Here is a 23,544-nt window from a genome sequence, read left to right on the forward strand (position 1 = left end):
TCTTGATCTTTCGTGAATAACTTCGAATATTAAGAAGAGCAATGAAAGATTGCGATGCTACGAACCTTAGTGAAAGTTGATCAAAAGTTTTTGAAGAAAATTTTATAGTAAATATTAAATTTACAAAGCGGAGGACTTTAAGGATTTCAATGATCTTGAAATATGTTGTCAAGGTCAACGTTCCGCACATCTTTTTCCTATACATATAACCGTTGCTCGGTTTCAGTCTCCGAAATGTTCGTAAAAAAGGCATTACGTGGCGTTATTTATTTGCAGTTGATGAATATCGTTTGTAATATTATATTGATATCAGCACAGGGGCGGATTCGTGTATAGGTTAAGTAGGCTGCAGCCTAGGGCGGCAAATTTGGGGGAATAGCAAATTTCGGGGAGCGGCAAATTTTGGAGCGTGAAAAATTTTGAGTGCCAAATTTTGGAGCGTGAAAAATTTTGATTGCCAAATTTTGGGGAGCATCAAAATTTGGGGAGCGGTAAATTTTTAAAAGTGCCGAATTTTGGGAAGCGGCAAATTTTGAGAAGCATCAAATTTGGGGATCGACAAATTTTGGGGGTGCCAAATCTCGAAATCCGCCCTTGCATTAGCATTACATATTATCAATGTGAAAGTCGGAGGAATGTTGTTACGTTTTGTTACAACAGAAGTGAGAACTTCAAACGAGTCGATTACTCAGAGAACGGCCGCGTGGGACTCAGTGGCGCTGTAGTCCACACCACGGACCCCCGTGTCATAGATGGGAATGCCGTTTTCCATAGCGTGCCTCGAGAGGCAGGAGTGGGGTAGACACTTTTCTATTCGTCAGTGTAGGTGCATATAACTTCTTGTTGTCCAATCACATCTCTGTTCTCTGCAGTCCACTTTGGCGCGCACGTTCCATTCAAATTCCGTTGGCGCGTTGCGAGTTGCGATACTCGCTCTAGCGGCGTTTAGCACAAGCTCTTGGAGCGTGAAGTCGAACTTTAAAGAGTTAAGAATGAAGTTTGTTACTTTTGAAATTTGTTTTGACGTCTTTCTTATCGCTCGAAAACAATGTAAAAAAAAGAGGAACGAATGTACGAAGAAGCCTGTTTCTTCGCCTCGCAATTCATCTGCGATGTTGTAAAAGCACGGACGTGTTATAATAAAACTTAACTTTTCATCAATCTTTAAATATTTTTGTTCGTTTCTTAATAGTTCTGGTTAATATTGAATAATTTAATTTAGTTCAGTTCAGTAATCTTTATTTCGTTCAAAGTTATTCGTTACAAATTGTCTTGTTCAACCAACTTCGCACGATTCGCGAGCAGAACCCTTTTGGGTTCCACGGACACTGAAATTGAAATTCCCTCAAATATTCAGAATTCCCAGCCGGCCCCGCAACAGCGCTCAACTACCGCGCCAATTCAGCGCTATGTATGCAGAAAACTTCACTCCCGCCCATTTACACACCACTCGCGTTTCTATCTTTATTATCCACACACTCAACGGTTAATCAAACCAATCAGATTGCAGAGAATTCAAATTTAAACGAACATCCAACGCGATCTTGTTCAACTGACGGTTATAGCACCATAGCACGCGAAGAACAGTCGCCATGTAATCGGAACGCGCAAATATTAATCAAAAGTTACTTAACAATGTCGGACAGCATAAAAGTTGCGATTAAAGTAAGACCCTTAATCAGACGGGAAAAGGAGGACAATTTGGCTGTGCAATGGGTGGTCCAGGACAATTCCATTGTCTCCACGGACCCCGAGATGAAAAAGCGTGGAGATGGTGGATTCTGTTTCGGTGTGCATTTATTCTTCTGCGGTGTATATTTCTCGCTCTTAACACAGTTCATCGAGCCGTGCTCTCATTATCTGCTTCGTTTGCAGATCACATTTTCGATATGAATGCATCCAACTCGGATGTGTTCACCACCGTAGTGAAACCGATCGTCGACGCTGCCGTTAACGGCTTTAACGGGACAGTTTTTGCCTACGGTCAGACTAGCTCCGGCAAGACTTACACGATGATGGGCACGCCGGATGAGCCAGGAATCATACCGCTCGCGGTAGAATACATGTTCGACGCTATCGCCAGCACTGCTCGACGTGAATTTCTATTAAGGTATGCGTACACTGTTCTTAAAGAAAGCACTGAAGCCAGGGCCGTCTTAGCAATTTTGAGCGCCCTGGGCTAGAAAAATTTCCATTTTCTTCCCAATTGGTGCAAGGCGGTACATCATATAGACCCAGCCCTCCATGCATAAGATGAAGCACAAGATAAACAGATCTTATATAAATATATATATAACATTTTACACTCGCAAAAGCGATTGCTGCACCGAACCGCTGCCGTTGCACCACACTGCACGCAACAGCAACGTCTCAGCTTCATCTACCCAGAGAACCAGCTCTCGCAGTTCCCTTCTCGCAGATCTTCCTTTGCTATTTCAGTGTTCTGGGATTTGTCATGCTCCACCTTGTGCACGGAGAGTTAAAGGTTGTTGTGTATCTCCTTTAATAAAAAATTGAAAAGAAAAAAGCATTTCGACTAGTGATGGGATCAACTATATCGGAAGTAGGTTCGAATCTGACTGTATAGCTTCGAACAGTTCAAGAGTACTTCGGAAAAAAAAAACCACTACTTTCAAGCAGACTCGAACCTTGACGAGAAAGGTTTGAACTCTCGATAAGAACTTTGAGAAACGTCAGCGGTACTTGCAAGTATAATCGAACCCTGACTATTTATAGATTCAAATTTTTTAACTGAAAACTATACCTAAAACATCAAGCTACAATATCCAATATTAACTTGCGTTCAATCTAGTACCAAATACGAAATACAATGAAAAGTATTTTAAGTGGTACGATATTGGCAATTCTCAGCTATGTAGATTTTTGTCTTTCAGGGTTCAAATACTACTTTTACGAGATTCGATTCTTTCAAACGTCGAAGTACATTCTAGAACTCTTCCGGTACTTTTTCTGAGGTTCGAAACCGGCTTCTATAACCCAAGTACTTTTGAGGTATATAGAAATAAACGTCAGCTCTTATGAGTAGTATTCGAATCCCATGAAGTGAAACTTTTGTATTAGAATTGACTCGGATTCATGAGTACATATTGAACTTGATCCCATCCCTAATTTCGACATACTTGATACTTAAGTGCCCTAGGATCACTGGCTCTTGTGGGCTACGGACCATTTAATGCACTAGATAAGGAGGCCCTGGTCAAAGTATTGGGATGTTTCGAGTTGAGAATTCTAATTTCCAGAGTCTCGTACTTGGAGATTTATAACGAACGAGTAAACGACCTGTTGAACACAAGCAACACGGATTTGAAATTGAAGGAAGACAGTAGTGGACAAATTATTTTATTGTGCAAGGAAGAAATCACCAATTGCCCTGAGAATGTTTTGTCCATTATGAAGAAAGGGAACAAAAATAAAAGAATAGGCGAAACGAATATGAACGAACGGAGCAGTAGGAGTCACACTATATTCAGGATTGTAAGTTTATATGAAAACTCTGATTTAGATGTGGAATTTCAAAGTCCTTCTGTTTAGACAATCGAGAGCAGAGAGACTGGAGGGAGCTCCGAAGGTGCGATACAGGTCTCGCAGTTGAACTTGGTAGACCTCGCTGGTTCGGAGAGAGCCAGGCAAACAGGTGCAACCGGCGAGAGATTTAAAGAAGGCAGGCACATTAATCTGTCCCTTTCCACTTTGGGCTTAGTTATCATGCAGCTAAGCGATTCGCAGGATACTCAAAAGCATGTAAACTTCCGCGACAGCAAGTTAACGAGGCTGCTACAAAACTCGCTGGGTGGTAACGCCATGACGGCGATAATATGTGCCGTGACATCTGCTGCGCTGGAGGAGACGCAGTGCACTTTATCGTTAGTATATCATTGTTATCTACAAAATGTTAAATATCTCTATCGCTTCGTTTGAAACTTTCAGATTCGCATCCCGAGCTAAAAGCGTAAAGAACAAGCCACATATCAACGAAGTGATGTCAGACGCAGCGCTCTTAACACGCTACGCGAAGCAGTTGTCTAAGCTCCAAGCAGAATTAGAAGTACATTACTTCAGTTTTTGCCCCAATGATTATTCTAGGTCTCTATAAACACGACTGCAATTACGTGACATTATTTCAGAAAATGAAAAGTCAGAATCGGTGTGCCGAAGTGGAAGAGATGGAGACGAAGTTACAGGAGAAGGACCGTATCAATCAGCTGCTGGAAGAGCGCATAGAAATGTTGAAGACTCGTATCGTTTCTGGAGACACTACAACTGAGGAGACGTTTAAATCCAAGTGTAAGAGAAGGCAGACGTGGGGAGGTCCTGGCGTGTCCAGTCAACATCTGCCCGTCTTCAAGCCTACGAACAATTTGCCAACGATCAGGGAAACATCTTTCGAGAAACCGCATAGGAAGAGCATTATCCAGTCTGCCGACTTAATGAATCAAAGTACGTATATTATATATCAACGCGTGACTTTGCATTCACACTCGTTTCATCGTTCGCAGCATTTCAAACAGCTTTCACGGATTTCGAGCTGGAGCTGTTCGAGAGTGAAAGGGACCGCGTGAACGAGGAGACCTTTACTGACAGCGACGAAGAACCATTTGTCACGAAACGTAACACGCATCGCGTCACGTTTAGGGATGACGTATTTACTATTAGAGCAAAGAGCAGCACATCACCGGAGGAAACTAGTATCGAGGTAACACCAGAGAAGTGTAGCATGTCTACGCAGACAGCGAGGTAATTACAGGGCATTAACAATTGTTCTTCTTCACGTTGCTTTCATCTATATCGAAAAATTTGTAACAGTTACCAGGCGTCTCCATCAACGCCGACACATACTTTGCGGCAATATATATGTACATTAGCAAATGATTACAAAGAACTTCTCGAATTCACGACCCTGGAGAAACAATTATTGTGCCACGAGAATCACTGCTGCGTACATGTAAGTATGATCGATGTTGCGTTCGCTAACCGTGGATGAAGTTGCTCGTTACTCTTCTTTCCCCAGGAAGGCGAGGTGCGGAATAAAGCGGAATACAGTACAGAAGTGAAGGAACGGCTGGAACGTCTGAATCTTGCTAGAGAATGTAATATAGATCGTATAATTACCGAATTATGCGATAAACTCGACGAAGCTGATGCGAAGAGCAGGCAAGATATAGACAGCAATAAAAAGAAGGTGAAGCAATTCGCGGAATTGCAGAAACAGATTCAAAATATCACCTCCGAGAAAGACGAGTTCGAATATATGAGTCGAGAGCTGCGCGCGCAATTAAAAGCGAAGACCACGGAGTTGGATTTGAAGATTATGTACGAGGAAAATATGAAGGAGCCGGAATTTAAGAGGATCGCGGAGCTCGAGAAGCAAATGGACTGTCTTGTTTCAGAGAAAGAGATGTTGGAACGCGTGAACGCTGAATTGCGCACCGAGTCGACGAAGAAGATCGCAGAAGTGCAAAAGCAGCTTGAGTATGTGACTTCCGAGAGAGACGAGTTCCAGCACATGCGCCAAGAACTCCGCGTGGAGTTGAATAAAACGTCGCTGGAGCTGCAGAAATTGAAGAACGACCCAGCAAGTGTGAGAGAGGAAATGATAGTAGATATTAAGGAATTGGAAAAACGGATCGAAGATGTTACATCCGAGAAGAGCAAGCTCGAACGTGTTAACGCTGAGTTAAATGACAGAGTTTTAGAACTTGAAGCGACAGTAACGTCGGAGCAAACTGCGCGTCGAGAGGTAACTGAACAGGTTTCGAAGTTACAAGGGGAAATCCAAAGTGTGACAGTGGAGAAAAACGAATTTGAACGTGTCAAAACTGAACTCGATCACGCTGTGTCTGAATTGAAGCTGGAGATAACGTCGCAAGAATCTGAAGCTCGGGAAGCCAGAGGAAAGATTTCTGAACTAGAAAGTCGGATCGAAAGTGTGATGTCCGAGAGGAATGAATTGCAACGTGTAAATACCGAAATGGAATCAAAGATCGTGGTAGAACAAACTGCGAGTCAAGATGCAATGGTCAAGGTTTGTGAGCTGAAGAAACAGATTGAGGATATGGCATCTGAGAAAAATGAATTCGAACGGTTAAGTGGGGAACTGAATCGGAAGATTGCTGAGTTGCAATCGCAGATTGTATCGGAACGGACTGCAAACCAAAATGGAATTGAGAGGACTTCTCAGTTGGAAGTAGAAATTGAAAGTATAACATCCGAGAGAAATGAATTGCAGCGTATAAATACCGAATTGGATCAGAAAACTTCTGAACTGGAATCGAAGATCGCGGCAGAACAAACTACGAGCCAAACTGCAATGGAGAGGATTTCTCAGTTGGAAGTAGAAATTGAAAGCGTGACACTCGAGAAAACTGAATTGGAGCGCATAAATGTTGAATTAAGCCAGAAGACTTGTGATTTCGAGTCGAAGATCGTGGTAGAACAAAATGCAGCGGAGAAGGTTCGTGAGATGGAAAAACAGATTGGGAGTATAACATCTGAGAAAAATGAATTCGAACGTCTAAATGGAGAACTGAATCGGAAGATTACTGAATTGGAATCGCAAATGATATCAGAACGGACTGCAAGCCAAAATGGAATGGAAAATATCTCTCAATTAAAAGTACAAATTGAAAGTGTCACATCTGAGAAAAATGAATTCGAATGTTTAAATGGAGAACTGATTCGGAAGATTACTGAGTTGGAATTGCAAATGATATCAGAACAAACTGCGAGTCAAGGTGCAGCGGAGAAGATCTGTGAGCTGGAAAAACAAATTGAGGGAGTCATATTTGAGAAAAATGAATTCGAACGGCTAAGTGGAGAACTGAATCGGAAGATTACTGAGTTGGAATTGCAAATGATATCAGAACAAACTGCGAGTCAAGGTGCAGCGGAGAAGATCTGTGAGCTGGAAAAACAAATTGAGGGAGTCATATTTGAGAAAAATGAATTCGAACGGCTAAGTGGAGAACTGAATCGGAAGATTACTGAATTGGAATCGCAGATGATATCAGAACAAACTGCGAGTCAAGGTGCAACGGAGAAGATCTCTCAATTAAAAGTACAAATTGAAACTGTAACAACTGAGAAAAATGAATTCGAACGTCTAAATGGAGAACTGAATCGGAAGAATACTGAATTGGAATCGCAGATGATATCAGAACAAACTGCGAGTCAAGGTGCAACGGAGAAGATCTCTCAATTAAAAGTACAAATTGAAACTGTAACAACTGAGAAAAATGAATTCGAACGTCTAAGTGGAGAAATGAATCGGAAGATTACTGAATTGGAATCGCAGATAATATCCGAACAAACTGCGAGTCAAGGTGCAACGGAGAAGATCTGTGATCTGGAAAAACAAATCGAGGGTGTCATATTTGAGAAAAATGAATTCGAACGTCTAAGTGGAGAACTGAATCGGAAGATTGCTGAGTTGGAATCGCAGACCATATCAGAACAAAATACGAGTCAAGGTGCAACGGAGAAAATCTGTGAGCTGAAGAAACAGATTGACGATATGGCATCTGAGAAAAATGAATTCGAACGTCTAAATGGAGAACTGAATCGGAAGATTGCTGAATTGGAATCGCAGATAATATCCGAACAAACTGCGAGTCAAGGTGCAACGGAGAAGATCTGTGATCTGGAAAAACAAATCGAGGGTGTCATATTTGAGAAAAATGAATTCGGACGGCTGAGTGGAGAACTGAATCGGAAGATTACTGAATTGGAATCGCAGATCGTATCAGAACAAACTGCGAGTCGTAGCGCAATGGAGAGTAATTCTGAATTATGCAAAGAAATTGAAAATCTTGTTTCAGAGAAGAAGGAACTTGAACGCGTCAATAGTCAACTGCGCGATGGGCTGGATATAAAACCGCCGGTGTCAGAAGAGGGGAGCGATCGCGACTACATAAACGAAAACAATAATCTGAAAGTGTACATAAAGGATTTGCAGAATATGTTGAAAACCGTTCCGACGGAGAATCAAGATCGAAAAGATCAAATGGAAGATCAGTCACTGCTTCTATCCTGTTCCAGATTTAACGAAAGCAACGCGGATGTTTCAAGCCTAATGATGACCATGGAGGCCGAACGAAGCCAGCTCGAGGAAACGCTTCATCTGAAGAGCGCGGAGCTGGACGAAATAAAGGGCGACGTTCGGAGCTTGAAAATGGACATAGAAAATCTGCAAAAAGCTATTTATTTACTGACCACTGAAAACATGGACATGGCCACGAAATTGACCACCGAGCAAGAAACTGCGAAGCAGGCGGAGCTGAATCTTCAGAAGACGATCGACGAACTTTACGCTCGCATTTCTCACGTCACGAGTGAGAAAATCAATTTAGAAAGCGATCTGGCGTCTCTGGAGGACCAGCTGGTGTCCATGCGCTCCAGAGTACCAGAAACGCATAGCGAGGATCAGCTTTTTGCAACGTATCAGAGCAAAATCGATAAACTAACCGAGGAGAATATTGAATTATCTGCTTCCATCGCAGAGAAGAATAAGGAGCTGGAGAATGTCAAAGAAAGTAAATCTCTGTTGTACGATCACGACTGCATTTACAGGGAAAAGGTGGCTGTCCTCACTCAGGAGAAGAAATCTCTTCTGGTAGAGAACAGCGAGCTTTCTTCCGACTTGATAGATAAAATAGAAGACAATGATTCGCTGAAGGAACAGTGCGATATCTTAAAGAGCAAGGTGGAGCAATCATTGGCGATGAAGGACAACGCTGCTGGAAATGATTTGGAACATCTGGAGTCAGAAAATAACGTTCTAAAGACAGAACTAGCAGAGTTGAAGAGAAAGGTGGCGATATTGTCCGATGAAAATGTAAAGTTCTCTAGTAACTTGTTGGAAACAATGGAAAGCCTCGACTCTTCACGCAACGAAGGGTCGGGCAGCAATACCTTGCATTTGTCGACGATAGTCAATAAGACTGGAGAGGAAGTCGTGCAGGAAGAAACTCGCGAGGCTTTGACGAAGCAAGTTACAACGTTGCAGGACAAGATCGATCACCTGACTCGATTGAACAAGAAGCTCAGTGACTTAAAGTTGACTTCCTGCAGCCAATGCGCACACCTGAAGAACTTGAACGACAGTCGGAGGGCTCTGAAGCTCGAGACGAAGGCTTTGAATCATAAATTAGAAGATCTGCAAAGGAAGTTCGAGCATAAATGTGCTGACACTGAGACGTTGAAGAAACAGCTGTATCAGGGACTGAACCTTAGCGCACAGTGTGTTTCTCCAAATGTCAGCTTTGGGGATGAGATGAATATTAGCTTCGTCGAAGAGAAGATTCAGAGTCTGAATGAGGAATTGCAAGCGATGAGAGTGGATCATGATAAATTGTCAGTTATGTACAAAGACAAGTGCAGCGAGCATGAACAGCTCCAGACTGATTTGATTTCAGATGAGACAAGCCTCAGCGGGGACTCCACGAAGAGCGAGCGTAGAAATCGAATAGAACAAATTCAGAAGCATATTGATTGTTTAAGGGGCGAAATGGATAAACTGAATGGGAATAGTGTAAACTTCGCTACAATGCTTGATCAATTTAAACAGGATAAAGCGAATCTGACGGAGCAGATAAAAGTATTGCGAGCTACTAACGAAGAACTGCGGCAGAAAGTGTCTGACGAGAGCACAGCGGCAGAGAAGGTGAGAATTCTTGAGAATGAATTGACCACCATGAGCAACGAGATCGAACAGTTCTCTGCGCGAGAGAAGGAACTTGAAACTCAGCGATTGCTGTTGGAAGTGGAATTGGAGGATCTGAAGGACGAGAAGAAGACCAAGAGTAGCTTAATCGATCAATTAAATCAGCACATTTCCTCTTTGAAATATGAATTAGATTTGGCTACGAGTCAGAAGAATGAACTGGCTGCTTCAAACACTGGGAAGGACAAATATATCGAACAGTTAGAGTTTCTGAAGAAACACTGCGAGGAATTGGAAGTAGAGCAGGTGCGAAGCTTGGAGGTAGGGCAACACGCTGCGCTGAGAATCAAAGAATTGGAAGCGTACATAGAACGCCTTCAGCAGAGCATAACGCAACACGAAGGTCTGTGCAAGGATCTTCACGAGAGAGGTCTCCATCTTGAGAATCTCTTGCAGGAAAGCGAGCAGGAGAAGGCGCAAGCTGTTGAGAATGAGTTAACGGAGTTTAAAACTAACTTGGAAATCAGGTACAAACACGAATTCAATTCCATGTCCCTGGAGTACGAGCAACGTGTTAAAGAATCTGAGAATAATCTTCAGAAACTCAACGATACGCTGAACAAGTATGTCGAAGAGAATCTGAACATGACGCAGGAAGTTACCAGGCTGCGGAACATCGAGGAGAAGTTCATTGCAATGAGAGATGAGAAGGAACGAGTATCCAGCACCGGGAAAACGTTAAGCAGTGACAATGAGAAGCTCAGCGAAGAATTGAACTATGTCAGAAAGTGCATGATGACGGAGTTAAGATCGCTGAGATGTGACATAACCGCTGCAGATCTTTCGAATAAGTCTGTAAATGAGATCTTTCTGATATTCTTGCAGACGCTGTTGTCGAAGGAGAAAGAGGTGATGAGAACGATGCGGGAAACTTTCGAGAAGGACAAGCAGAAGCTGGTGGATGAGAGGCAGCAAAGCGCGGACACAGAGAAACGTGCGACGATATGGGCCAAAGAGTTGGAAGCAGAGATTGAGAAGCTTCAGGCAGACCTGACGGAGCGAGAGCGTGCACAGAAGGAGTATCAGAATAAAATCTCACAGTTGGAGCAGCTTTTGACAGAGGGCAATCACGAGAAAGAGATTCTTAAAGAGAAGATGCAGGGGCTTGAAACGGACTTCCACAATTTGCAAACTGACTTCGACAAGCAGTGTAAAGTTGACACTCGACAGGAGGAAGCTATATTTGTTGCTCAGAAGAGGGAGAAAGAGGTGCAGGAGATATTCAAGCATAAAGAAACGCAGCTGCAATCGACGCTGAGACTGGAGAAAGAAATGCACGCAAAGAAGATAAGCGATCTCGCTTACACTATTGAATCGTATAAGACGAAGATCTTGGAGTTGAATAGTACCATCGAGGGGCTGGAAGTTAACGAAAAGCAGCTGAAGAACATCATCGAAGCGAATTCTGCTGAAATGAGGAAGAAGAATCATAACATAGAGAAGCTGAACGCAAAGCTGGAGCAACTTACGGAAGCTTACAACGAGATGAGCCAGGAAATGGAGCAGAAGACATTGCACGTTAAACAAATCACAGTAATTTTGAAGAATAAGTGCGACCTGCTGGCCGAATACAAGATAAAGCTCGAAGCTGTTACGCCGGAGCATGAGATGTTGAAGGAGCACGTCAGGGATCAGAAAACTGCCATAGAGCGTTACAAAGAGGAGATAGAGACGCTGAAGAAGGAAACGGAGGCACAGCTGGAAGTAATTAAAGACAAATTGAACACGAAGGAAATACAGAACGCTGGATTGACTAAGCAATTGAACGAACTGAGCAACAGAAACGTCGCTTTGATCGAAGAGCTGAACGAGCTAAAAGGGAAGTACGAGGAATTGCAGCAAACTAATGCTAAGCTGGAGAGGAAGATCAGAAACAGCACCAGCAAGATTAAAGCAGAAGCGGAGATAGAAGAGCTGAAGGAGTTGAATAAGAGGCTGCAGACCAACTTGGAAGGTGCAAGCAATCGTGTCACAGAGGTCCAGGAGATTAAGAATAAGACACTGAAGGAGCTAGTCGACTTGCAGGGTAAGCATGAGCTTCTCTCGCAGGAGAACAATGAGACGAAGAAGGCCTTGGCATCGTACAAGTCTAAATACAACGCTTCGAGTTTGTTGCTGAGTGAAGGCAAGTACGATGCACTTCTGCTGGAGAAAAATAGAGTCGCCTTGGAATTGGAAGACAAGAAACTGCTGCTGAGCCAGAAGGATAAGGAACTTGAAGAGCGCGCGAGTAAAATACAGCAGCTAACAGAGAAGAATAAAGAATTTGATAACGAGCTGGACGAATATGCTGCGATAATTCAAGAGCGGGACGTTGAAATCTCGAAACTGGAGGACAAGTTATACTCTCGCCTGACTGAAAATACGCACATTAATGAATTGGAGGAGAAACTAAAAGGTTTCAGGGAAGAAAATGAAAAGCTCAGGGATCGTGCTGAAACGCTCGAGATCAGACTGCATCACGATATGGAACAAACGCGAGAGGACAAAGCGCGGACTGAGATGGCCATTCATACATTAAAGAAGGAAAAACTGGAATTGCAAGCGAAACTGAACGAGTGCAAGAAACAGCTTGAACTGGGGCTTAAAGAAACAAGCATGGGCCAGTCGAGTAATTCGAAGAAGAAGGTGCAAAGTAGCATGGAAGGTGAATGCAATCGGGTCACAGAACTCCAGGATCAACAGAATAAAATGGTGAATGAATTCGTTAACTTGAAACGACAATACGATCTGTTGTTAAAAGAGAATATTGAGTTGAAGGGGACACTGGCGGTCTACGAATCCAAGCGAAGCGGTTCGAAATTGTCGAAGGACGCAGGCAAGCTTGATAGCGTCTTAAAAGAGAAGAATAACCTTGAGCAAGAATTGGAAGCGCACAAATTACTGTTGAACCAGAAAGACAGGGAATTGAAAGAGTATGTAAACAGAACACGAGACTTAATAGGTGAAAATAAAGAGCACGGCACTGGGCGTGATGTTGGAAGCTCAAAATTAGAGAGCGGTTCAGTCATCGACTTAAAAGAAAAGCTAAGGACTTTCAGGGAGGAGAATAGGATGCTGAAAAATGTTACCAAAGAGCTTCAACTGAAACTCAACGCATGTAGCGAAAGAGTTCCATTAAACGAAGAAAGTACAGGGAAGAAGGTAGGAGCCAGTGTTCCCAACAAAGAGCTCGGCGAATACAAGGAAAAATGTAAGCAGCTGAAGAGGCAGATGCACGAGTTAGAGTTGCAGCTGGTATCGAAGAATGGGAAGATTGCGACATTAGAAATCCAGATTCAAAGTGAGAACTTCCCGTATCAGAGGAAGTGCAAAGAACTGGAGGAACACCTGCTCGCCTTTCGTAGTAAGGTACGTACGATTGCAATAAAACAGAGCATTAATACTAATATAAATTATAAACGCTGACAATTTGGTGCGCAGAATGCAGAGCTGAACTCCGAAGTGAGGAAGCTTCAAAAGGTTGTAAACGATGTTAACGCGTGGGAGTGTGACATCTGCAGACGATGGCGTGTGAACAGAAAAGATCAAGTCTGCCAAACAATACCCAACGATGCATTACGATTCTGTAGCACTAACAGCGGAATTGTTGGGGTAAAACACCAATTCTTACTTTTATTCACAGTTACGCGCATGCCTTTAATCTTTATGTTTGCACAGGATCACTTGAAAATACAGAAATTGGAAAAGGAGAAAGCGTTAATGAAAGAACTGTGCCGGTCTCGGTCTCGACGAGTAAAAGAGCTGGAGAGCATGGTAAAAGAATTAGAAGAAGCTCAAAGTTCTGCCGTCTCGAGGCAGCATTTATTAACAGACAATTCAACTTGAAGGGAATTTAAAATCCCATCGTATCTTTGGAATTAATTCGCGCAGTTTGGAACTATAGTCTGATTTTCGAGAGTTGAGACCTGAGGCGGGTCCCTCGGACGGAGCGTGGTTTAAGGAGGAACCAATGGTACGCTACGGATTGCGTGTGGCGTTGCCACCATTGGTTGGTTCCTCCTTAAACCACGCTCCGTCCGAGGGACCCGCCTCAGGTCTCAACTCTCGAAAAATCAGACTATAATCTATTTCATGCTGCACATCTCCGACAATAAGCGATGCACTCGCGCGTTGAAGAGCAACAATGTTACATGTTACTTCGCGACTCTTGTATCATATGTTTATATATTTATTTTAAGGAATGTAAATAGTAGGGACCAAGTAACTTACGTATTATGACAATAAAACTGTGATTCAAAATGATGAATTCGATTAATGAATTATAGAATAGTGCGATTAATAATGATGAAACGTACCTTTATAATTGCAATGCAATAATGTATAAAATTATTTTTAGTAAAAAATATTTTACTCAACAGAGTTTATAAGTATTGTACATAATCATTTTATACATGTCATCTTGTGTATTTAGGACTTGTTACCTCAATGTCCAATGTCTCCGGATTCGCTGAGTTTCTGTTTCTTCGTCTTGTATTTGGGCGTGAACGTTTTGGGCCTCTTTTCACCAACTGTTCTCTCGAAAAGATCTGCGGGCAAGAAAATTTGTTGGGCATACTTCTTACGTCAGTGAACAAATTTCACTATTATAAAAAGTGACCCAAAAAATCGCCCCGAAATTCTTCCTAGGTGTTTTGTTGACTGCTTACAATGAATTTGAACTTAGATTTTCAAAATTCACAACTTCTATTGCGAGAATGTCGCTAATACAGGGTCATTTATATTCTATAAATCAGTGTACACAGCTTCCAGAAAATTGAAAATAATTATTATTAAAAGGATTAATATCACTTTAGTTTCGAAAATTAGAATATTTTTTGACCTACCGTCCGCTGTTATTGATTTGGTCATTGTGAATTTTGAAAATCTAAGTTCAAACTCGTTGTTAACAGTCAGCGAAATCACTGGAAACAATTCTTTAAATTATCGGGCATCGAAGCGTATAGGCGGAAGCATCAATAAATTTTCACTTTCACCACCCATATCTCAGAAATTATAGGCTGTCGCACATTTTGGCAAAGCGCGAGCGAAAGCAAGTCGAAGAAATTAATAATAATTAATTGTAGCTGCGCTTCAGTCTAGTGTGCGTCGCTTCAGAAGAGTGAATTGTTTATAAACTTGTCTTCGTATCGCCGCGCTTCGCCAAAATGCGCGGCGGCCTTAATTTGTTGCGATCGATCTCTCATCGTAAGATGTCTCACAAAATTCAGTTCCAAAAACGGGAGAAAAAGCCCCTGATTTTTGGGTCAATCTTTGTTAGGCTGCATTTACCTTTATCAGGCTCCTCTCCCACTTCCTCGCGATAATATTGCGCGTCGTCGTCCTCTTGCACTTGATTCTCTTGAACCGATTCCTTCGCGATCTTTCGCAATAACACATCGCTCTCCTTCTTCTTCATTCCCTTCAGTGACTTCTCTTTGTGCTCCTGCTTCTGTAATTCCTTTTTCCTCTTGTTCTCCGTTTGTATCTTCTTCCTCTTCTCCTTCAATTTCTTCTTCTCGTCTCGTCTCTTCTGTATCAGCAACTTCTCCTCCTCCGACTTATGAACGTACTCGTGGAAGAGTACTTCGCCATCCAGAAGCCCGTCCTCAACTTTAATCAGCTGAAAAGATTTTACAGACGAATGTTAATTATCTGATAATTCTATCTGGTTTTTGAAGAAAGTAATTGCTCACCTCCAGCGTTAACCTGGGTCCCAACTCGAACAGTCTAATAGCACTTTTACTGCTCGCATGATTGCCGCGCGAAGACAATTTCTGTGGTAACGTGATGTGACTCGCAGGGTCATCTTCACCTTCGCTTTCGGAAACCGTCCCCTTCGTCAAGAAATCAGAGAAATCCTCGCACTTGGATAGATTTGGTATCTTGGCTTGAACTATTTTCTTAACGCCTTTCGATAAACCAACAGGCACAACCTTGATGGCGTAATGCCTGAGATCGATTGTCTTCGATGTTGGATTATAATTCAAGCACAGGCAGCGGCGAATTGTACTCAGATCTACCTGCAAGCATACGCAAAAATGTTCCTCTGTAATAAGAGATTAGAACGTAGGAACTAGAGTCGTCTCTGAATTTACCGCAGTTAAGTTGATCGTAGGAAACATATTCTGGAACATCGACGCAATAAGCTTCAGCTGCATGCCTTCTCCGCTGAAGTTATTTAGTATTACCAACGGAGAATTCTTGAACAGTTCCTCGTACACCATTTGCTTCTTCAACACGGAAACTACGTCCCGTGCTAGGGAGAAGCTGTGTATTTTAAAGGACAGCGTCGGTCCTCTTGGTAACCTAGGAAACATTTGTTGCTCAACCATTCAACAATACCAATACTAATACACAAAATGTAAATAGCGTAATCAAGCTCGATACCTGCAGAGTTTAAAATACATTCCTTGATCCGCCCTCGTAAATATACACATGTGGCTAACGTGAAGCACGCTGGCGATAGATACGAAATCTTTAATCGTATTCTTCTTCCTCTCCTTCAAAGACATCGCCGTGAACGGTTCCATGATTCTGCGGAAGTCTTTTGTGAGCTCGCGGATGTGTTCTCCAGGTAATCCGCGATGGATGACGAAGGAGTGAGGCGCTTGTACTACATCGGGATTCTCTTCTATATCGAGCTGTTTGTTCTTCTTTACACAACGACCCTGTATAATTTTCGTGCACACATTTTACATACAATCACTTCGTTTAACGTAGTAAGTATTATTCAGTATTTTTCAGGGGCAAGTTTGAGTATAGGCTAAGGTGGAATATTGGGGAGCGGCAAATTTTGAGCGCTAAATTTTTTCGGGGACAGCAAATTTGGAGGAACGACAAATTTTGAGCGAAAGAAATTGAAAAATGTTTAAACACAAAGGCTTGAGACAGCTTTAAAAACAATTCACTTTTTTTCATGTAGCAAATTAGCAATGACTCATATATGAGTTGCCATGTTAAATTAATTTTGAAATTGTCTCGATTCTTTTAAATTAAAATATTTGATGATATTTCGCGGAATAGGGTGGCACACGTTTATTAGCTTAGGGGCGCCAAATCTTCAAACCGGCCCTGGTGTTCTTGCTAAAAGACACATCACTCACAGAAAAGAAACTTTAAGAATTGTGGGTGTAATAACAGTTCGTCAATTGACAGATATACATAAAAGAAACTGATGTCCCTTAAAAACATGGTAAATAATTACCTTCTTTCGGCGTCCCATATTTGCTGCTCTAATTTGAGGTTGGACTCCCTATCACGTGTATGTACACAATAAACTAGTGAGGGGTGTCGATTCCGATTCGATTCTTCAGATAATCGATTCTTTTGGTTAAAAGATCGATCTTGTGAATCGATTATTTGGTATCCGATTTTCCCCAGAATCGATTCTTTGATTCACTAGTCAGAGGACCAATCAAATTACTTGGCAGTTGCAAATCATTTGGCTTGGTTCGCGTGGCGTCGGTTGGTTCGACGTGTTCCCTCTCAGCTACGAATAGTTTGCTGGAATTTCCTGCCAGGAATAGCAGCGTGAACGCCAGTCAAGCGCGCGATGGCGTCGCGACGTTGAACCAATCAACGCCAAGTCAAGTGAGGCCGCGGCTAACCAGCGTCGCCGGAGAAGTTGTCGACGCTTGCGACGCTGGTTGATTACTCGACTTGGTAGTTGAGTTAGCTTGGCGCTGGCGTCGTTGGCTGCATAGCTGCCCGCCGAGCCGTGGCCGGGTCACTTTGGCCTATTCCCCGGTAACGCTGATTCGCTGCAGTTCTAGAAGGATCGATACAAAGAGTGAGAGAAATAATTAGTTCTTGCGGTCTGTCTTACAAGAAGATGGACACATATATTTTACTTTGAACTGCTGTTGAGTTCAAACTACTTTTAACAAGTAGTTCCAAAGATAAACTTCCAAAGATAAACCAACGAAAACTTCTAATAGTCCGCCATAATCCACTTCATTTTGCTGCTCTAAATGGCGACATAGAAATTGTTCGAATGCTTCCGGATAAAGGAGCATATTAATGCTGAAATTTTTTATTGTCCAAACTGCACTTCACAATGCAATTAAAAGGATGAAAACGGAAATTATTGACTCTGCTGACGGAAACAATGTAACTCATCTGTACCTTGCTACTAAAAGCAATAGCAAAAAAATTACGAACAATCTTTTAAGTAGAGGGGCTAGTGTAGATGATAATGGAAACCTTGCAGTTGGTAAAGGAAATGCAGAAATTACCGAATTACTTTTACGTAAACGTGCTAATGTAAATGTTAACGGAAGGCATGGTGTAACTTTTCTTCCCATCAGAACAGAGAGAGGGTATTTACAAATTGTTAAGCATCTTTTAAAACATAGAGCAGACGTTAATTCTGCGCATACCACTACAACTCAGCAGAATCATATAACACTGCACCTTGCTGTTGAAAAACAGCACGAACAAATTAGCAAATTGCTTTTAAGTAACGGTGCTAATGTAAATGCTAAAAGAAGACATAATACAACTTCTTTTCTCCTTGCAACGCAGTGGGAGTATTCGAGAATAGTTGAGCAGCTTTTAAAATATGGAACTAATGTCGATGCTTCATCTCTGCGAGTTCATATATCAGTGTACCTCGCTGTTCAATACGAACATGAAAAATTTGTTAAGCTATTTTTAGAATGCAGTGCTAGCATTAATTCTAAAGATATGAACGATAAAACTATACTACACCTTGCCGTTACAAAAGTAAGTTCAATAATTGTCTAGCATATTTTAAAGCAGGCTTGAGAATTAATTAAACGCGGCGGCTGATTGTCGGAGACAACGCCTTCTTTCTCCCGCCTCGCGTCTTGGCCCCGGGGCAGCCTAGGTGCTTGGAGCGCCACAGGCCCGCACTACGCAAACCGCGCGTGGCCGCGCTCTGGGACGATGTGGAAACCTATTGATACAATGTCGCCCCAATGCGTCACGCGCGGTTCATATGGTACGGGCCGGAGGCGCCCCATGCACTTTGGCCGCCGCGGGGGCCAAGACGCGCGGCGGGTGAAAGGAGGGCGTTGCCTCTGAAAATCGGCCGCCGCGTTCACTTAATTTCCAAGCCTGTTTTAAAGCATTGTCCTGATCTGAATAGCAAAAGCAATAGCAGTGTTCTTAATGTTACAGTATGGGGATTCGGAATAGAGTATCGCAAGATTGTTAAGAACCTACTTCAATGTGATTTTACTGTCAACCCTGAAGATGTAAATAATTTGTATACTGCTGTTATGAATGGACATATGGAACTTGTCCAAGAACTGTTAAAACACGGTGCTGATGTTAATATGTTATGTAACTCAGCGTTCGGAAGAGGTCTGGGATCGGCATACCCTTTGCATGTTGCAACCGGACTGAAATGGGAGAACGTAGCCGAATTATTGATGAGCTATGGAGCTGATATGAATGCATCAGATGAAGGTGGAAGGACACCAATATTTTATGCTACTGAGAAGGCCTATTTAAATATGACTAAATGTTTAGCTAATAAAGCTAATGTAAAAGATAAACCTGAACTCCTAAATGATGCTGTTACGGAGGGGGCTGAGAAATCGTCAAAGTTCTTTTACACCATGGTGCTGATGTTAGCACCAGTAATAAATATGGAAGAATGCCATTGCATTTTATTATTTTAGACAAAGGAAAAAAATGTTTGGAATGTCGACATTGTGAAGATCCTCCTATTAATGTTAAGGGAGAAGTTGCCAAAATTGCTTCTAAGTAGAGGAGCTAATTGAAACACTGGAGTTCAAAATTGTATGCCGATGCTTTATGGTGGTATTAAGAAAGGATATGTGAAAGTCGTTGAGGCTCCTTTGTAATATAACACAGATGTTAATTCCACATATGAAGAGGATATGACACTGCTCCATGTTTCTGCCCCAATATGTAATGATGAAACTGTGGAAATGCGTTTGAACAAAGGAGCTAATATACATGCTGAGGCCACCGCTGGAGAGACTGCTCTTGATTTTGTAATTAAAGGAAATCTTACAACAGTTGTAGAACTATTGCTAAAACGCGGTGCCAAAGTTAAGACAACTATGATTCGAAGTAACACGTGTACACCACTCCACATGGGTGTGATTTACGAATGTCTAGATATTGTCCAGCTCCTCTTACAATCTGTTCCCAAAGTTGATGCTATGTTGGGATCGGACTTAACGACACCACTTCACTTGGAGGACATTGCTGATCGAAGTGAACATCTGGAAATTACCGAGTGTTTTTCAAAATTTGTTGGCATAGTTTATTCTACGATTATACATGGCACAGCAACACCACCCCATATGGCTGCTGCGGTGGATGAACCAGATCTTGCCAATCTTAAAATTACGTGCCAAAGTTGATTCTACAGATGAATTTGGTTTCACAACGCTTCACTGGGCTACTATGAATGGTCGTGCACATACTGTTAGAGCCCTCCTAAAACACGGTTCTGATATTACTATTGGGTCATCCCATAAGTAATGCGGGATTTTTCGAAGTAAGGTTGAAGGTACAACAAAGGAGAACGCATTCAACGTTAATCTATGATATATTTACCATTATTATTTATAACTTGTTCCAATCTTACTATTAAATTTTCATCACCCTGGCGGAAGAAACTCTCCTGCTTCGATCGAAAGAATAAATCGATCTCATTTCGGACATCGTGTTCTGAATTAAAAGATTTTTCTCTTAACACAAAGACATTCTACGCTCAGGCAGTGATTGCAATATATTGCATAATTCATTTTGACCAATAAGGAAAAACCGCATTACTTATAGGATGACCCAATATTATGACTGAATACAAGACCACGATACTTGTACTATGGATGATATCAAAGGATTTCATGATAATGAGTATGAACCTGATTTTGATTTTTCTAAGGATTATACCCACGAGGATTAAGCGCCAGTTTTATCGTTCCTTATCTTTACAATTAGTGGTTTTTCCGCATTCTTAAAGTAGCTTAACAATTTTTTCGTGTCCATATTCAATAGCGAGGTACAGTGGTGTACGAATTCTCGAATATGAACAATCTATATTAGCTCCACGTTTTAAAACCTGCTCAACAATTCTCAAATACCCTTGCTGCGTTGCAATATGAAAAGAAGTTGTATCATCTGTTTTAGCATTTACGTTAATTAGCATCATTACTTAAAAGCAATTTTGTAATCTGTTGTTCGTGCTGTTTTTCAACAGCAATGTGCAGTATTGTATAACTGCTGAGTTGTAGAGGTATATGCAGAATTAACGTCAGCTCTATGTTTTAAAAGATGATTAACAATTTGTAAATGCCCTCTCTCTGTTGTAATATGAACGAAATATGTTGTTACTGTTTTATGATGACTTATTCTTGTATTTCAAATATTGATTGGTTTTCATGGTTTTGTTATTAATGTTTGTAAATCAACTATACTAATGAGAATATAATATGTCCTCAAGCCGAATAGATCTATCATCGATATGCGTTTCTTAAATTCCTAAAATATCGATCATTCCTGTAAACTATGGATTCTTTGATTTTTTAGAAGGATCGATTGCTTCATGACGATTCTTCCAAAATCTCTTCATATCGATTCGTTGGTTTCGTTTGTTTTAGAAGGATCGATTCTTAAAATCCGATTCTGAATCGATTCTTTGAGGTGAATCGACAGCCCTAAACTACACCAGTGTAGCCAGATTTCAGAAACTCGTAAAGGAAAAAAGGGCCCAATAGCGCAACTAATCAAATTGCATGGCGCCAAAATTCAAATTGAACGTTTCTTTGGATTAGAAGTTAATAAAAATACAGATAAAAAAGTAGCTTAAGGGAGATTTCTATGTAATCTAACCTAAAAGCAAATGATTTTTTGGATTTTTTTTTAGAAAACTACTGATAATATATGAAGAAAGAGCAAAAAGTAAAAAGAAGCAATTTATTTTTTATTAATAGTCCAACATTGCGATTTGCGTTTTTAGCAAATAATGAAGCGCAAATTAACTCTCAACTGCACTACATTCAACTTGTCACTACTATCGAAGCAGGTGCTAACCCGCGATCAACGAAGTTACTATAATTTTCTTTTTACAGTTTGCTAACAACTCGTAGTAATTATTTAAAAAAAAAATAAAAATGCGCTGTAAAAAGAACTCCTTCCATTCGAATGCCCAATCATAATAATAACGACAAAAAAAAGGTAGATGCAATTATATACATAAATCAAACGATTCGAAGAAGCATCGATACCAGTCACGATTACTTCGCAATATTTTAAAACAGTTCCAATGATAATCTCTCAGGTTATAATCATATTGATTACACGCACGATAATATTTATGTACAGGCAAAATTAACGGTTTCGTAATGTTCCCACGTGTAGCATTAAAATCCGCTTCATCATATGTTGCGCGAAGTCAGTGAACTTTGCTGTTCAGCGTTAGGACCTCTTCTGTCATCGTCGTATTACAAACTAACAGTAAATTCGAGTAGTACTTTCTAAAACTGCACAGCGTACCCACATACTACTATTTATATCGCGTAAATATCATATTTAGATACAAACTCTGTTCAAGTTGCAGAAAGTTATTAGTATACACAATTTAATTACTCGTTCCTCCTCTAGTGCGTTCTATTGCTTTCGAGTGCTCGAAGACTGAACCGCGTCGGAGCAACAATAAGAGATCGCGAAGTCCGACTTCCCTTCTCATTCCATTATGAATCCTGGAAACCACTACGGTTGTTCACCGCGTGGAAGGACTCATTGTCTGGAAGCGCGGGAACTTCGGCGCGACTTGTTAACCGAAGAAAACTCTTCTCACGGTGCAAAGTTCACGGCCAACGATCTTTATCTGCCCGGCCGTGTCCGGGGACCCCTCCAGAGTCGTTACACGTTCGAATTACGTCGCCGATGTAACGAGGATGCAGAGTCCTCGAATAATCTCGGCACCGCGTCCTTGCCATTCTCCACCCTCTGTAATTTCATCGACGCGACCGTTATCGCCACCTCGAATCTTTTATTTGCGTTACGATACGCAAGAAGGGAATGCGATATCCTCGTTTCACGTTGCTTGCACTTCTCTTTGGAAAACAGAGACATCTATGGCATAGAGTATGCATCTTAGAATAGACGAGCACATTATCGATTCAGTTTTGAAAGTAGTAGCTCGAAATTTAAATGTTCTAACGGAAATTTCGTGGGGTAAAGCAGAATCGCGTACAGTGGAGAAAGGAAAAATTAGTACACCCCCCTCTGTCGGTTGCGACGTGAACTACGGAATCTGTATTTTCGAATTTGTCAAGTTCTAATATTTTACCGACGCTCGTGCAGACATTCCGCGTGGTCTCTTCCTTCGTTCCGCATCCCTGATCCTCTATGTAGCTTTAGTGGCGAATAGAAACGCTTGCACGCGCCGGGGCAGTGGTTTTAGCAGGCCGCGCGATTAATTGTGGCAATGTCACACAGTTAACCGTTCGACGTTAAAACCGTTCCAACTCTCGCCCTCGCTGGGATCAACGGCTCGGCGATAAGCGCGGACGGAGGGGAATGCTTCGTAGTTCCGGCTTCGGCCCATGGTCGTCACGCTTTGAGCGCTGTGATTCGTGAATGGCGACGCAGATAATAGACGCGGTACGATGCACCGGCTGCGCCGAGGTAACGTCTGCCATATGCCGAGCTGGAAACCGGCCGTGATTTTTGCACCAGTCATCGCCGTAAGGGAATCGAAAAACAGAAATCCCCGTTCGTTCTGCCATGCTGCTTAATGACCCCTCTTCAATTGCGCGCCGAGGGTGCTTTCTGCTAGGACTGATGAACTATTCACAGTACTTATCCCAGAAACC

The 23,544-nt window shown here is 41.8% G+C and overlaps 2 protein-coding genes and 1 long non-coding RNA gene across 5 annotated transcripts; 2 read left to right on the forward strand and 1 right to left on the reverse strand.

The window, feature by feature from the left end:
- Positions 1 to 1,547: 1,547 nt before the first annotated feature.
- On the forward strand, positions 1,548 to 13,626 carry LOC143365939 (uncharacterized). Of its 2 annotated transcripts, none has more exons than XM_076806538.1 (11): positions 1,548 to 1,789; positions 1,876 to 2,110; positions 3,261 to 3,495; positions 3,553 to 3,884; positions 3,949 to 4,066; positions 4,146 to 4,458; positions 4,518 to 4,755; positions 4,825 to 4,963; positions 5,030 to 13,090; positions 13,163 to 13,333; positions 13,400 to 13,626. In XM_076806538.1, the coding sequence occupies exons 1-11, from the start codon at positions 1,636 to 1,638 to the stop codon at positions 13,565 to 13,567; spliced, it is 10,164 nt and encodes a 3,387-aa protein (XP_076662653.1). In that variant the 5' UTR covers positions 1,548 to 1,635; the 3' UTR covers positions 13,568 to 13,626. The 2 variants fall into 2 exon arrangements, with proteins under 2 accessions (XP_076662653.1, XP_076662655.1); XM_076806540.1 differs by having other exon boundaries at positions 1,580 to 1,665.
- A 442-nt stretch (positions 13,627 to 14,068) lies between these two features.
- On the reverse strand, positions 14,069 to 17,030 carry Ppan (Brix domain-containing protein peter pan). The gene is made up of 6 exons (XM_076830518.1): positions 16,926 to 17,030; positions 16,109 to 16,389; positions 15,817 to 16,027; positions 15,415 to 15,741; positions 15,011 to 15,341; positions 14,069 to 14,268 (listed from the first exon to the last, which is right to left on the reverse strand). The coding sequence occupies exons 1-6, from the start codon at positions 16,941 to 16,943 to the stop codon at positions 14,165 to 14,167; spliced, it is 1,272 nt and encodes a 423-aa protein (XP_076686633.1). The 5' UTR covers positions 16,944 to 17,030; the 3' UTR covers positions 14,069 to 14,164.
- A 232-nt stretch (positions 17,031 to 17,262) lies between these two features.
- LOC143378641 (uncharacterized) lies at positions 17,263 to 21,172 on the forward strand. 2 transcript variants are annotated; one of them, XR_013088327.1, is made up of 2 exons: positions 17,263 to 18,445; positions 18,846 to 21,172. It is a non-coding gene; the product is annotated as an uncharacterized LOC143378641 (long non-coding RNA). The 2 variants fall into 2 exon arrangements; XR_013088326.1 differs by having other exon boundaries at positions 18,863 to 21,172.
- Positions 21,173 to 23,544: the final 2,372 nt, after the last annotated feature.

This window comes from Andrena cerasifolii, chromosome 2, assembly GCF_050908995.1.
Source record: "Andrena cerasifolii isolate SP2316 chromosome 2, iyAndCera1_principal, whole genome shotgun sequence".
Lineage (NCBI taxonomy): Eukaryota > Metazoa > Arthropoda > Insecta > Hymenoptera > Andrenidae > Andrena > Andrena cerasifolii.

Coding starts and splice junctions, on each gene's coding strand:
- Ppan (XM_076830518.1), bottom strand. Junction 15,742..15,816: donor CTACGATCAACTTAACTGCG/GTAAATTCAGAG, acceptor GTATGCTTGCAG/GTAGATCTGAGTACAATTCG. Junction 15,342..15,414: donor GACCCAGGTTAACGCTGGAG/GTGAGCAATTAC, acceptor AAATCTTTTCAG/CTGATTAAAGTTGAGGACGG.
- LOC143365939 (XM_076806538.1), top strand. CDS start 1,636: ATGTCGGACAGCATAAAAGTTGCGATTAAAGTAAGACCCTTAATCAGA. Junction 3,496..3,552: donor GTCACACTATATTCAGGATT/GTAAGTTTATAT, acceptor CCTTCTGTTTAG/ACAATCGAGAGCAGAGAGAC. Junction 4,459..4,517: donor TGCCGACTTAATGAATCAAA/GTACGTATATTA, acceptor CATCGTTCGCAG/CATTTCAAACAGCTTTCACG.